This window comes from Corapipo altera, unplaced genomic scaffold (assembly GCF_003945725.1).
Source record: "Corapipo altera isolate COAL_440 unplaced genomic scaffold, ASM394572v1 180, whole genome shotgun sequence".
Lineage (NCBI taxonomy): Eukaryota > Metazoa > Chordata > Aves > Passeriformes > Pipridae > Corapipo > Corapipo altera.
The window spans coordinates 3,127,204-3,141,347 of NW_020884915.1; the positions used below are offsets into that span (position 1 = coordinate 3,127,204).

Genomic DNA, 14,144 nt, shown 5'->3' on the forward strand with positions numbered 1-14,144 from the left:
CGAATGGCACCGAGTGTCACCGAAAGGCACCGAATGTCGCGACAGGGAGTCGCGCTGATGGGGGGGGCGCGGCGGGCAGGCGGCTGGAGCGCGGTGCTGGGGAGGGCACTGGGCCTCCCCTCTCCCCAAACCCCCGGATTTCCTCTCCGCGCTGCTGCTGTCACTTCCTCCCGGCAGGAATTCCTGCATGGGAAGGGTTGTTAAGCGCTGGAAGGGGGTGCCCGGGGAGGCGGTGGAGTGCCCGTCCCTGGAGGTGCCCAAGGAACCGCTGGACGTGGCACTCGGTGCTCCGGTGACAGGTTGGGCTCGGTGATCCCGGAGGGCTTTTCCAACCTCGGTGGTTCCGGGGTTCTGCGCTTTAAAAGGAACAGGGTATCCTGAGCATCGCTGACATGATTAAAAATTAGTGTTAGTAAAAATTCGTATTAGTAGAAGTTAGTAAAAATTGCGAATTGAGACAGGGATCAAGCGCTTGCTGCTTCGTTAAAAAAAAAAAAAAAAAAAAAAAAGATAATTCCCAGATTCCCCAGAACAAGACTCCCTAGTTCCGGATAATTCCAGGCTAACAAACACAAAAGGGAGCGTGGTACAGCACAGTAAGCACAGTGTGAATGTTCTCTGTATGGAAAACACCAGTCAGGAAAATACGTGGAAAACTCCTAAGCACTGAAATTACCGAAGTGGTGACTAATGACTGAGCATCAGTTGTGTCGAACGTGCTCCATTTAAGTCTTTTTGTCTAATTAACGAAGAAAGGTGGGTGTTAATGAGGTCACTGAAGAAGGGGACTGAGTACTCCTACTGTCAGCCACAAGAGCAAGGCACAGGGCCTGGGATGCGATTCCAGCTTTATAAATACAAACCAAGTAGGTTAAAATTTTTGTTTCCTTTAAAGCATCAATCATTCCTCTGTTTCTTTTTTTCTTTTTTTTTTTTTTTTTTTTTTTGAGAGCTATACATGCTCTGGGATTTCTTAGTTCATTGCCAAAATGTGAATAATGATGCACAGGGAAAGAATTCAGTGTAGGAAGGTGAATTGTCAGATTTTTCCTGCTGCACTAAAACTGCCTTTCTGGGGATGCAGTCTATGTGTGTATAGTTCTCCATTTCATTTGTGAATTTGTGTTTGAAATTAATTACTAATGACTAACTGCTTTTGGTAAAAATGCATGATATAGTAGAAGGGTTGGAGCCTTTTGCTGCTCCTCTGAACCAGTTTTGTTGTTGAGTTTTGGGACTTAGACACCCAAATAGCAGGAATTATTCTTAAATCTTTTGCTGTTGTTGTTACTTGGTTGTATATGTCTTAGATTATCTGGGAATTTGGTAGGTTTCTGGACCATGCTCCATGGCACCCTTACAGGTGGGGTTTTATCTTCCCTGGTTATTAAACCCATCTAATTGTGGTAAAACATTTAGATCTCTATAATAATTTATTTTAAAGAAAATTTGCGTGTATATAATCAGGAAAATTGGGGTAAATGTGGATAATTAGGGTAAATGTGCAGTTAGAGAATGGATTTCTGTTTTTATGGTTGGTACATTTGTAACTGAATTCAACACCAAAGTGCAAGCTTTTAAGGAACTGAGAACTATCATCTTCCATTTTAATGGCAGAATGTGTGTTTTCAGTGTAGCATTGTTAACTAGAGATACATGAAAGAAAGCATGTGACTATTATGATTATATATATTATATTCACGTAGACACACATATGTTGTATTTAAAAAAAATGTTGAAACACTGTTTTCCTTTTAGAAAAGGGTGAGATCCCAAAATGCATCAAATCAAATCTTTACATAATTATTATGATGAGCAGAGGATGAAAAACAGCACGGAAATTAATAGAACAAATAACTTTTCCATAGATAGGAGCTGATCACATTGCAGAATGTGATGGCATTGTAGGGGTTGTTACTGCTTTTACAAAATACTCTTTAAAATGTGTTCTCCTTGATGACTTTCATTGGAGCCTGTTCCTTGAGCAGTGTTATCTCAAGGCAGCATGCTATTTTTTGGCCTTATCAGGGTGGATATTCCTGCCCAGAGAATGCCCAGTAACTGCTTACTCATTGTGTAGGGAGCTGTACAACTGGTAGCAACCCAGTTCTTTGGAGCTGAGCTGTTGAAGTCACTTTTCAAGTAGATCTAATTTAGATAAATTCCATTCTTGCATTTTAGATTTCTGGTGCACTTCCTTGGTGAACAATGAAGGTTCTGCTGCTGAAGGATCCCAAAGACAAAGATTCGGGACCAGATCCATATATTAAAGTGAGTAAACTTTTAAAAAAGTAAACAAATGGGTCACTTCACTGTTAAATAATAGTGTCAGGTGGATGTAACTGTTTCAGGTGGAAAACATGCTTTATCAAAATCAGGAGTGGATGTTTGAAATTGTGATATTTTCTGAGGAAAATAATCAAAAATAGGAGTACGTGTCTGAAATTATGCTGAGAGAAGAAGTGTCCTAGAAGATATGGTCTTACTGCAAAAAGTTATGTTAGTTATGGGGCATTTTTACTGAATTCACTTTTACAGCTCTCAGCAAAGTACTGATATTAAATCAGTTTCATTTTAGTTAATTAATAGTGATCATGTTCATATGGATAAAATTAAGATTACAAGAATTCTTACTGTTCTCACTGGGAATGTAATGTGAAATAGGGGTTAGTTGTTGGTGAGGTCCTTTCTGCTACTGCCTTTAGTTATGTGAGTGAGTCTTATTGTAAGAGCAGTTCTGTTGAAGAGTTTCTGTTTAACAGGAATTATTTCTTTAGAAGAATGCATTGTTTAGAAGAACCTTATTTACAGAATTACAGAGATGTCCAGGAATATTTTCAGGACTGGGGATTTCAGAGTTACACTGTAACTCAGGAGGCCTCCATTCCACAGCTGTTTGTTTAATACTATGTTGTAATGCTAAACAACTAACAAACCAAACTAGATTTACCAGTAAAAGGAAATCAAAGGCCTTTTAATTTTACTTCAGTAAAAAGAAATACTTATGCTGACTTAGTCAATTCTTTGAAAGACTGAAAAACTGTTTTTTGGAACCTATTTCAAGAGCTGCAAACCTTTTCTTGATAGGAATTAGGACTGTATGGCCTTGAAGCAACGTTGATCCCAGTTTTGTCATTTGAATTCCTGTCTCTTGAAAGCTTATTTGAAAAGGTAAGTTCTAAATTATTCTGGTTGTCTTATTTTCAACAAAATTTAGGCCATGGTTGCCAAGATCCCGTGTGTTATCTTGGTTTAATTGTGCCCTTTGTGGTACCTTTTTTAGCTGTGTATAATAAAATTTTGTGTACAGCACAGTCCAGTGGTTGGATAACATCAGGGATCTTGTCCATACTTGTTAAAGAATTAAGTTGGTCAGACAAAATTCACATTTCAGTTGATGGACCATAGACAGACACAAGTATTGGGGCATTTCAGACATCTCTTGAAGCTGTTCTGTTCCTCTGAAGGTTGTAAAGAATTGATCAACTTGCTTTTTAAATTAATTTACTAATTGTTTTTTGTTCACTTCTTGATTTACTGTTTATAAATAGCTTTCTCATCCAGAGTGCTATGGAGGCCTAGTTTTTACCAGTCCAAGGGCATTAGAAGCCATCAAAATATGTTTAAAAGAGATCAGTAAAAAAGAAGGTAAGTGCATATTTATATTCCTTGGTCTTTCTCTTTCAGTATCTTGTGAAATCTGTATTTTATTGCATTTTATTTCACCCACCAGTAGATGTTTTTAAGCATGACTTTTTAAAAACAGCTGTATCTCATAGTTCTTGTGGCATCCTAAAGGGCTCCTGGTGGATTGAGCTTTTAAGGGTTGGGTTTTCTGCGCTTAAAAATGAAAGGAAGGAGCCTTTGGTGCAAATTACTAATTAGTGAGAGCTTTTCCACTTGTGGTTATCTCATGAACAAGAAATATTTTGCTGCAGATTTTTGCCCTTTTGTTTGTTGTCATAGAATATTATATTTGGGGTTTTTTGCCTCAATACTCAATTTAAACCAGCAGTTTCTATGTCTAAATCTCCCTTTGTACAATGTGCCTTTTTTCCCTACGAGTTCTGGTAAGTTTTTAATGCCAAAAATGAGCATTGGAAGTTCCTTGGGATCTTGCACAGGGCAAAGTGTACATTAGAAATGCTACTTAACCAAAGCAGCCAAGAACTAGTTACTTAAATTAGGCTTTTAAAAACATGTTGTAGACTGCTGTTTACACAATGAAAAAAACACATTTAAAATCATTTTGTACATCCAGTGCTGCAATAGGTAATGGGAATATTAATTATTATTATTTTGCTGTATTTGTAGATTAAAAAGAAGTCCAAATAATCGTTTAGCATTCATATTTTGTTGCCATATGCTTTAATTTAACTTAACTCAATGTTTTTCAGCCTGGTCAAAATCTCTTAAGCAAATGTGGAATATCAAACCAACGTATGTGGTAGGAAAAGCTACAGCTTCTTTAGGTAAGCTGGTTTTAAAAAAGAAATCTTAGGTAAATCTGGCTTTTAGTACCATTTTTGGAATATTAGCTGGTGTTCAAGGGTACTCAGAAAAAAATATGAGCAAGTTTTCTAACTGAATAATTTGGAAAATAGGTAATTTTATACACATTAGAACTTTCTATGCTTCAGTCAGGATCTGCCTTCTGGATTTCTGCTCCTTTTATTGCACAGTGATGGTCACTAATTGAAAAAATTTGGTCAAAACAGGAAAAACACCCCTTTGTTCTTAATTTGCATGTGGTTTTTCCATTCTGTTTGGAAATGAAATTGGGTGAGAGGTATTATAACCTGATTGAGACTGTACACATAGTCTCCCTTTCAACCCTTATTTCTGTGACAGTAAATCTGAATTGTTCTCATTGTTTTCAATCTTTTCTCTGCTCCTTTTGGTTATAGTAGAAGAAATTGGCCTCACCCCACAAGGAGAAAAGTGTGGAAATGCTGAAAAATTGGCTGAGTATATTTGCTCAAGTAAGTAGCTAAAATTTTCTAGTCAAATTAAGGTACCTTCCATTGTTTCAGAGTTTCCTAAAGATAAAATCAAGTGCACAGTGAGACAGAAAAATACCTGCTGCAAATCTCTCTCGTTTGCAGGACCTGTGAATTCAGCCTCTGGGTCATAACTCTGACAGACAATAAAAGATATTAATTTACATGAAATCTTAGACTCTCTAATTGATTAATAATACATGAGCCAGTAGGCAAAGTTTAGTGAAAGATCAGATTGGAAATTGCTGCTTAATCATAAGGTTTAAATGCTGAATTAACACATGGTTTCAGAGGGGTCTGCTTTTGAGCACCAAAGAAGAGTGGGTTTGAAGAATTTAAAGTGATGCTTTAAGTTTTGTTTAACCATTTTATTATGATTAAAGCTGTAATGCTGATCTTTGCTGCATCAAATTATCAGATTATTGGGTAATTTTTAAAGTCTTGTTGGTCCTCTTCCTCTTTTTTTTTATTGTAATTTGTTAAAATCTCCAGTAGTAACAAGAAACATTTCTAGGCTTAGGGGCTGATTATTTTTTGATTGGATGGGTCAGTACAAACTGTGAAAAAAGAGGCTGTGTTTTTGTACAGATGCTAGAGAATTGATCAGCAAAGTCTGCACAGTAGCAGAGATTTATAGGTAAAAGGAAAATACAATTGGAGCTGGCAAATATTGCTTTTCCTGGGCACAGTGTTCTCTAATTCACTGGAAAATAAAACATTTTAACTATGTGGAGTATTTAATGGTAAAAGGCAGAGTTGCCAACACAAGATTGAATAATAAATTGTGAAAACTAAAAATTATGCTTGCAATACAAAAAGGCCATAAGGGGAAAACAACCCATCTCTGTTCTTCAGCAGATACATTAAAGCAAAGAGAGGTGTTAGCTGATTTTTTTAATGCTAGAAAATCTACTTCTGGCAATGAATTCAATGTTTGCCAGTTGGCAGGTGCAGGGATTTTTTTTTTGAGAAGGAAGACAAGAGAAATACCTCTTTGTTCTGTTGTAGCAATACGAAAAAACTCAACCAAACAGTGAATTTCAGTCGTTGGAGTCTGCTTGTTGTTGATACATATAATCATCCTCGAGGATTTATTGGATTGTGCACATTTTTGTGCTCTCAATTGGTTTATAACAACCTCAGAAGTACAGATTCAATTATATCATGTTCCCTAGTATGTATATACTCATTTTTTTAAGCATAAAAGAAGTAGATGAAAAGAACAGCTCTGAATTTTTTATAGCATTGGAATTTATTGTCAGAATAAAAGGAAAATCTGAAATAATGAGATTTTTTTGTTGTTTACCTTTTGTACTTCAAAAAATATTTCAACCTAAAGGGTTGAGAAATAAAGGAATTAACTCTGTAACTGGCCAATTGGCTTTACTGTTTTTCAAGGCAAATATTTGGTTACAGAAGTAGAGGATACCAATACTTGTTGTTGTTCAGGCTTAGTAAGAAACTTTTCTGTCCTTTGTAAACACAAGTCCAAAAGGATTTGTGTTTCTTTGCAGGTGTCATATTCATATTTCAATTAACTGACAGGAGTTGCAGGAGAATTGATGCTGAAATATCTTATTTTAAAACCTTTTTTGCATTCTGAGCCAAGTTTATTCTTCCTTCCTATAATTTATGATAAGGATATCTATGTTTTCTAGTAAATATTCAGTGTACAGGCAGGACAGGTGTATCTGTGGTGACTCCTATGAGGGTCTTTCCATGTGGTGTTTCCTATACTGCCCTTTATTTTTTATCCCAAGGAATCTCTGCTGCTACATGAACCAAGAATCTCCTTCCAGCACTTAAAAGCATTTCTCTTAGTAGGAATGGTATCTTAAACATGTATTAACAAATCTAAATAAGTACTAAAATAATTTATTGAGGGACTCCCATTTCTTTTGAAAGCTGAGTGCAAAGCTGGAGCAGCTGTGTAGAATTTCAGCTTGAAATTTTCTCTTATTTCGTTATTTATAGAAAAGGCAAACTGGGTAAAAGTCTGCTGTTAAATTGCTAATTTGACAAAAGCCAGTGAGGATATTCCCTTCCATCCCAGCAGTGGAACCAGAATCCTTTTTTCCTTGAGGAAGTAAGGTAGAATTGCAGATAGATTGAAACTTTTCAGCAGAAAAAAATGTTCTGTCCTCTTCTTTGTCTGCCTGAATATTCTTTTATAGAGAGAGATCTGTCATATATTGAGTGGGACTGAGATTTTAAATATAAAATTGAGGCAGATTGTATTGAGGAGGAGGAGGAGGAGGAGATAAATTCCTTTGTAGAAGGGCAAGGGGAATAGAAATGGAGTTTATCTTTGGGGAGATCTTTTTAGGCAAAGTATTCATATTCCAGCTATGGAATATTTTTAATGTACATGCTAAGTAGCCTCTGTCCTCTGAATTGGGGATGCAGCTGCACTGCAGATGTTTTGAGCTACCTTAGGGCTGTGTCTGTGGTGAAGCATTTGATAAATCAGCACTTGATACCTTTAAAATGTATCAAATGTATCATGTTTATTCTTTATTAAAGACCTGAGCTAATTAAAGTTCTTGTTTTGTGTGTTTACAGGAGAGAAACCAAATTCCTCAGCTCTTCTTTTTCCTTGTGGAGCCCTGAAAAGAGAAGTTCTTCCTACAGTGCTTAGAGAGAAAGGTTGAGCTTCCCCCGGGGACTCCTTTTAATTAGTCAGTGATGAGAAAAGTTGCCTCTAAAGCTTGTGTACCAAATTTGAATAAGTACAAATGGAACTTGCTGTTAAGTTGGCTGCAGGTTGGAGGATGGGAGTAAACACTGGGAGGGTGGATGGCTGCCCACAGCTCTGGGACATACAAATCCTTCACAGAATTTCTATCTTATCTTTTTAGCCTAAAATAATACGCTTAAGGGCAATTAGTATGTTGTGAGTGTTTAACTGAGGGAATAGAAATTAAAGACACCCTGTTTAATTATGACTGTGTGTCCTGATTCCAGGCATACCTCTGGAAAGCCTGACTGTTTATCAAACAACCCAGCACCCTGATCTGCAGGAATCCTTGAGCACTTACTTCTCACAGCAGGTACTGGGCACTGATGTAGTTTGAGGTTTTTTTGAGTACTCTTCTTTAAGTAGTGTAAGTGAAATATCACTGGACACCTTTGCTCTATAGCACAAACCAGAATCCAGTAGTAACCTGCCCTACTTAGTTTGTGTTCCTTCTCTGATTATCCAGTCTACGAATGCTTTACTGATCTCATTATAAGTGTTAGAATTCCCACTGACATGCTGTTGAAAAGTGTATTGAGATATGTTTGCTAGAATTATTAGTGTTTTTCTAAAAGCATCTAGTAAAGGTCATTCAGGAGCAGTGAGTGCATTGTAAAAATAGTAATGGCTTTAGATTGTTTCAATATTGAATTTCTGAATTTTCCATTTGTAGGAGCCTCATAGAATTATAGAATCATGGAATGCTTTGGGTTGAATGGAGCCTTAGAGACCATCCCATTCTACCCTCTGCCATGGGCAGGGACACCTTCCACTAGCCCAGGTTGCTCCAAGCCCCGTCCAACCTGGCCTTGGACACTTCCAGGGATGGGGCAGCCACAGCTTCTCTGGGCAACCTGTGCCAGGGCCTCACCAGGGGAAGAATTCCTTCCCAATATCCCATTCAACCCTGTCCTCTGGCAGTGGGAAGCCATTCCCCCTTGTCCAGTCCCTCCAGGCCCTTGTCCAAAGTCCCTCTCCAGCTCTCTTGATGCCCCTTTAGGCACTGAAAGTGACTCCAAGGTCTCCCTGGAGCCTTCCAGGCTGAACACCCCCAGCTCTCCCAGCCTGTCAGCTGAGCTTGGGACTCACCTTCACTCCAGGCAGAATTTGGCAGTTTTATTTGGCTACAGCCTATTCCTGCTGCAATCCTAATTCAGTTTATTCTGGGAGTGGCAGCCCTTCCATGTGTTCTAAGGCATCACCTTGTCTTTGCCAGAGGATCTCAGGGCAGGGAGAACTTGGGCAACTTGTGACAAAGTATTTGGTTACAGTCACTCCTGAACTTCAGCATTCCGTGGCAGGATGGGGTTTGGCAAGGCTGGCTGTGCCACAGGAATCCCATTCTGCTGCCTTCACTGCAGTTTCTCATCCATAAAAACCCTTCCCATCCATATGGAGACAGCTGAAGGGATTTCTGTGACAAGGCACTGCTGGAACAGGGAGGGATCTGTGCCAACCTCTGCGTCCTTTCACTCAGGGAATCCCTGCAAGCGTCGTGTTCTTCAGCCCATCTGGTGTCAAATTCTGCCTCCAGCACATTCAGCAGCTTTCAGGGGATGTGATCAACCATGTCAAGGTATCTTCTGTTAAAAACAGTGAAACACAAGAGGGAGTAAGTTTGGGGTGGGCAGGTGAGAGATAGGAAAGTTGTTACAGCTATTACAAACTTTGATTTTTCTCTTTTATTTCTCTGAAGGAAACCCCAGATCACAGCAAATACAAATGTTATTATGTAGAGTCATAGAATCACAGAATGGTTTGGGTTGGAAGGGACCTTAAACACCATCCAGATCCACCCCCAGCCATGGGCGGGGACACCTTCCACTAGACCAGGTTGCTCCAAACCCCATCCCACCTGGCCTTGGTTGGAGTCAGCTGAAAGTCTCTTTTTTTAAAAAAAAAAAAAGAAGTAATTGTTTTCATCTAGAATGTATTCCCCAACCAACTTATCCCATCTCCTTTAGGATAGACTTCATTTTCTCTTACTGAAGGTGTGAGGAGCTCCTTGCTTGAACTGGGCTGAAGCTGATTAAAATTCCTCTCACTTTTGCTGTTCCGAGGGACTAAGAGCTTTAAATGTTTGTAATGATGGGATAAATATTAATCTTCCCTAAGTAATTTCTCAGTAGCTCAATTGATGGGTTCTTTTTAATACTGAAAATCCTCCACCTGAAATGGTCAGTGGTGTTGAGGAAGCTCAGCTGTGTGAGCGGGTAACTGGGAGGGCACACACCCGAGTTGTGATGCTTTACCTGACCATTTCAACTGGAAATTTTGTCATTCCAGTTTGCTGCCATCGGGCCAACAACTGCAGAGGCCCTGGAAGCTGCAGGGATCCCTGTGAGCTGCACTGCAGGGAGCCCCACTCCCCAGGATCTCGCCGCTGGGATCCACAAAGCCCTCCACACCCAGAACTGCTCCTTGCCCAAGTGAGAGCCCAGGGTGCCTGGGAAGGTGAACATGCTGCTGTAGGACGGGTTTCCACTTTCAGGTCTGTTTTCGTGCAAAAAAAGTGTTTTTCAAGAATATACAACACTCTTGTCAGGGACTGGTGTGAGAAGGTTGCACCTAAACGTCTAAGAATTGTGGAATCTGTCCAGCATCTCTTAAAACATCCAACTATTTCCCTTTCCTCATGTGAATGTGAATATTTTATCCTTGAAAACTAGCTGTGAACACCTGTACCCTGAAATCAGTTCCTCACATCACCTCAGGTATCTCCCAGCAGGTCAGGTTTTAATTTCTCTGTATAATCAGTTTTACAGACACGTCTTTTGTACAAAAAACCCACGTTTCAATGAAGTTCTTTTGTAAACTTGTTTATTGTTCTGCTTTTCAGATATTTGTGTAAAAATGATCACTGTACATTCTCAGTGGAATGGGAGAGTTCTTGCAGTGAAGTTGCACTGTGTGGGGCTAATTCAGGTCTGCTCTTGCCCCTCAATGTCCTTACAGGATGGGGTCTTAAAAATTAGGTTTGGGTTTCTGTTCCTGTAAAGGAGGGTTTATTAACAGGGAAATAAACTGGCTTATCAGAGTTTATAAGGGTGTTAGAGTTGTGTTTTGGATGTAGTTTAATTATTTATCTGTGAAAGGGGAAAAATAATCCGATTTAGCACTAATGCCAAGGGATTCATAGATTTAAATCATAATATACTCAATTATAATCCTCCTGAAAAAAATGATCATTTGTGTTGTTAGCAAAAGTGCTGAGGTTCCTGGAATAACAGAGAAGCCCTTATTTGCTGTACAGTCCTGTTACCTTAATTCTGAGGATGCAACCAGAATTTCCAGCCAGGTGAGATGCTCTGGACTTGGAACAAGAGTTAATCTGAGCCCAGTTGTGCTCCTGCAAACTGAACTCATTTCAGATTGTGGGTGTGGGTTCATCAAACTGGAGACAAGTATTTGGCTGGATAAAGCAGTTCCATTTCTTGAGACGAAATGGAATCTCAGGAGGAGAATCACGGAATAGTTTGGGTTGGAAGGGACTTCAAAGAAAGCTCTTCTACTTCCATGTGCATACATGTAAAAACTGTCTCTACCTTTAAATAAAGTGTTTTATACTGTTATTTTTCAATAGTGAACCACATTTATTTGTAGAAGAACATTAGAACATCAGATGCTGTATTTTTAAAAACTTTGTATCTCAATAATGTGTATTTCAAAAAACCCAGTCCTCACATGCTGACATAAGCCCCCAAACAGATTTTTTTTCTGCCTTTCAAGTAGTTTTAATTCTCTTTTAATTTGCTGCTCTGATGAGGGTCATAACCAAGAAAAGACAGACCTGTGAGTTTATATTTAATAAATAAATTTTTATTGAAAAATATCCTCTCATTTATTCACAGTTTCAAGTCTGAAAAAGATAATACTATTCTTGATCAACTCCAACACAGCTGAAACCATTCACTTTCCAAAACAAAATCCCAGAGATGGCCGATAAATTTGCAAGAGTCACATCAAAGCTTCAAAGGCACAAGGTTTTTGTGCAGGATCCTCACTGGAATAAAGTAGTGCATCCACATATCCCACAGAAATTTCCCTGGGCTGACATCAGCAGTTAAACTGTTCCAGTGCAGCCTTGCTTACAAAATATATTTCATTAAATACCAAACCAGAGCAGCTGTGAGGTTACATTTTTAGGCAAAACATGGATATCACTGCAAAGCCCATTCCTGTAAGAGAAAAATCATTAATTTCTCCATTAAGAAACTGTAAGAACAGTTACATTTACATCCACAACTCCAACTTGGCATTTCAAACAAAGAAACGCTGGGAGCCGAACGAGTTTTGTTGGGATAAAAAGGAATCTGTGCTTTCCCAGGTGTCCAATGTAACAACGTGGTGATAACATCACCACAATAAATACAGATATCCCATGGGAACACAGCCCAGTGATCCCATGCAGCAAGGCACTGGTTCTGCTGCTCTGCAGGGTTGCAGTCACTGGATCCCCCCGTTGCTGCCCTCAGAATTTGGAGCCAGCTGCTCCAGTAAATTCAGGATGAGATCCGTGCGTTCCAGCAGGGTCAGGCCCTTGTTGGCAGTTGCCCGCAGGAGCAGGGAATAAACCTGCTTGTTTGTCTTCAGAACCACTTCTTCTTCATTAATGCCCCTACAAAGAAAAGAAATCATACAAGTTATTACCCAGCCACGATATTTTATTCTGCAAATTATGAAGACTGTTATTAAATAACAACATTGATGAGTATCCCTGTGGAACCACATGGCTGGGGTTGTGGAATCTCCTATTTCCTCAGCCCCCCCCAAATTCCTGCTGTTTCACAGAACTGCACTCCGAGCCTGCTCTTTATACTGCAGGAAAGAGCATAAAATATAAATAAATATTATAAATAAAATGTCCAGGCAGCAGTCAGGTTAATTGCAAGAACTTCAGGAATGACTGAGAAACGTTGAAGCAAATTAAATTCCTCACCCACTTGGCAGAAATCAGACAGGTTCATTTATTATACAGAGCAGGTAGTCAATAAAAAGCCACTGAAATGCAAAGTATTTCTGGGATAAGTTACAAGAATTCCCAGAACAAAGTATTACTTTCAATTACTTTTCCCCTCCGATTTGCACAGCCAAGTTCTGTTCTGCTCACGCATTTCACTTTGAGAGGATAGAACTGGTTTCATCCAGTTCTACTGCCAGTCTGCAAGTTTTGCTATCAAACATTAATTTTCCCACATGTTCTCCTGTCCTCTGCACTTGAGACCCTGAAGCAGCACCTGTGAGCTCCAATCTGCTCCCTTTTCAGCCCATTATTAAGGCATAAAACAGACCTTACCTTCTGCAAAGCAGAAGGGAGGAAAAGCACACAGGATGTACAGAAGGCACTAGAAAGGTTAAATGAAAGGTACCTTTAAGCTTGGCCTCAAAGTTTCAAGAAGTTGAACACATTTTAACAGCCCCATTTCACAGCATTCAAACGTGTTCCCTGTGTGGAACCTTCACTACAAAACCCCACTCAAGAGACAACGACAACCAAGTAAATATGGGGGGAAAAAACCCTACAAACCAAAGAATGAGGTTTCTGTTTTACCACCCTTGCCCATGTTATGAGACCAGAGAACTAAACCACTGTACTCAGTGAGCTGGGACATCTGCTCAGTGATGTTTAAATTACCCTTCAATCCTGTTTCACATATTCAGATTGCCACCTTGTGGGAGCTTTTTTAGGAGGTGAAAGCACCTGACACTGCCTAAACAAAGCTAAGAACACACACAGGCTGTGTTCCCCTCATGTTTTCTGTTCACCACTCTCCCACTAGCAGCAGAATTAATTCACTTCACAGTTTACTTTTAGCAAAACACCTCCTGCATCAGCAGCACTTCAATTCCAAAAACTATGAACTTCCAAGCCTAAAAGAATCCCCTAAAACTAATGCCCCTTTTTCATAACTTAACTTTTATACAACATTAGAAACAGCTCCTGCTCCCTCTCTCTGTTTCCAACATGACTGATGTGCCCACATTTCTTCTCAAGTATTCTGCTTGCCAAACTACACTGACATTTTATCATCAAGACACATCCAGAGATCAGCAGCACACAGCAGGTGCTCTGTCCCACATGAAGCCCAGTCTCAGGATAAAGGACACCACATAATGCACCTCATTCCCTGGACAAAGTTTGATTAAACAAAAGACGAGAAGTGTGCCAGTAAAATCACATCAGTTAAACTGCTTTGTCTATGAATTTATACCCAGGAGAGGATTTATATCCTCTAAAGGGTAAGTTAGATATGAATCACTGATGCTTTACCACGTTCTGTGATACCTGCTTTGTGCATTTCAGATCACATTTACAAGTTAGTGTTGTCCTATTTGAATACAGCCATTCAAGTCTGACTTTTTTGTCCTCACTCCTGGACTGATATGAGGAAAGAGGAGAGAAAAAG

The 14,144-nt window shown here is 39.3% G+C and overlaps 2 protein-coding genes across 9 annotated transcripts in view; one reads left to right on the forward strand and one right to left on the reverse strand.

Annotated features, from left to right (window-relative positions):
- Positions 1 to 11,567, forward strand: UROS (uroporphyrinogen III synthase). 6 transcript variants are annotated; one of them, XM_027655139.1, is made up of 10 exons: positions 1 to 21; positions 2,182 to 2,271; positions 3,088 to 3,171; positions 3,552 to 3,648; positions 4,398 to 4,472; positions 4,908 to 4,982; positions 7,563 to 7,646; positions 7,965 to 8,050; positions 9,215 to 9,313; positions 10,024 to 11,567. In XM_027655139.1, exons 2-10 carry the CDS (start codon positions 2,209 to 2,211, stop codon positions 10,168 to 10,170), a joined length of 810 nt encoding a protein of 269 aa, XP_027510940.1. In that variant the 5' UTR covers positions 1 to 21; positions 2,182 to 2,208; the 3' UTR covers positions 10,171 to 11,567. The 6 variants fall into 6 exon arrangements, with proteins under 6 accessions (XP_027510940.1, XP_027510942.1, XP_027510937.1 ...); XM_027655136.1 differs by lacking the exon at positions 1 to 21 and adding an exon at positions 93 to 866 and having other exon boundaries at positions 2,158 to 2,271; XM_027655137.1 differs by lacking the exon at positions 1 to 21 and adding an exon at positions 93 to 420 and having other exon boundaries at positions 2,174 to 2,271.
- The window catches only part of EDRF1 (erythroid differentiation regulatory factor 1), a 23,111-nt gene continuing 20,501 nt past the window's right edge, over positions 11,535 to 14,144 (reverse strand). For all 3 annotated transcript variants that reach the window (XM_027655130.1, XM_027655129.1, XM_027655128.1), the window contains one exon: positions 11,535 to 12,355. In XM_027655130.1, the coding sequence (XP_027510931.1) occupies positions 12,184 to 12,355 (172 nt within the window). In that variant the 3' untranslated portion in view covers positions 11,535 to 12,183. The remainder of the gene's footprint in view (positions 12,356 to 14,144) is intronic.

What these genes read in the sequence shown, in the direction of transcription:
- UROS (XM_027655139.1), top strand. Translation starts at nt 2,209, where the DNA reads ATGAAGGTTCTGCTGCTGAAGGATCCCAAAGACAAAGATTCGGGACCA. An exon ending in TTGAAAGCTTATTTGAAAAG is followed by an intron (nt 3,172 to 3,551) that starts GTAAGTTCTAAA and finishes GTTTATAAATAG; the next exon opens with CTTTCTCATCCAGAGTGCTA. An exon ending in AGAGATCAGTAAAAAAGAAG is followed by an intron (nt 3,649 to 4,397) that starts GTAAGTGCATAT and finishes AATGTTTTTCAG; the next exon opens with CCTGGTCAAAATCTCTTAAG.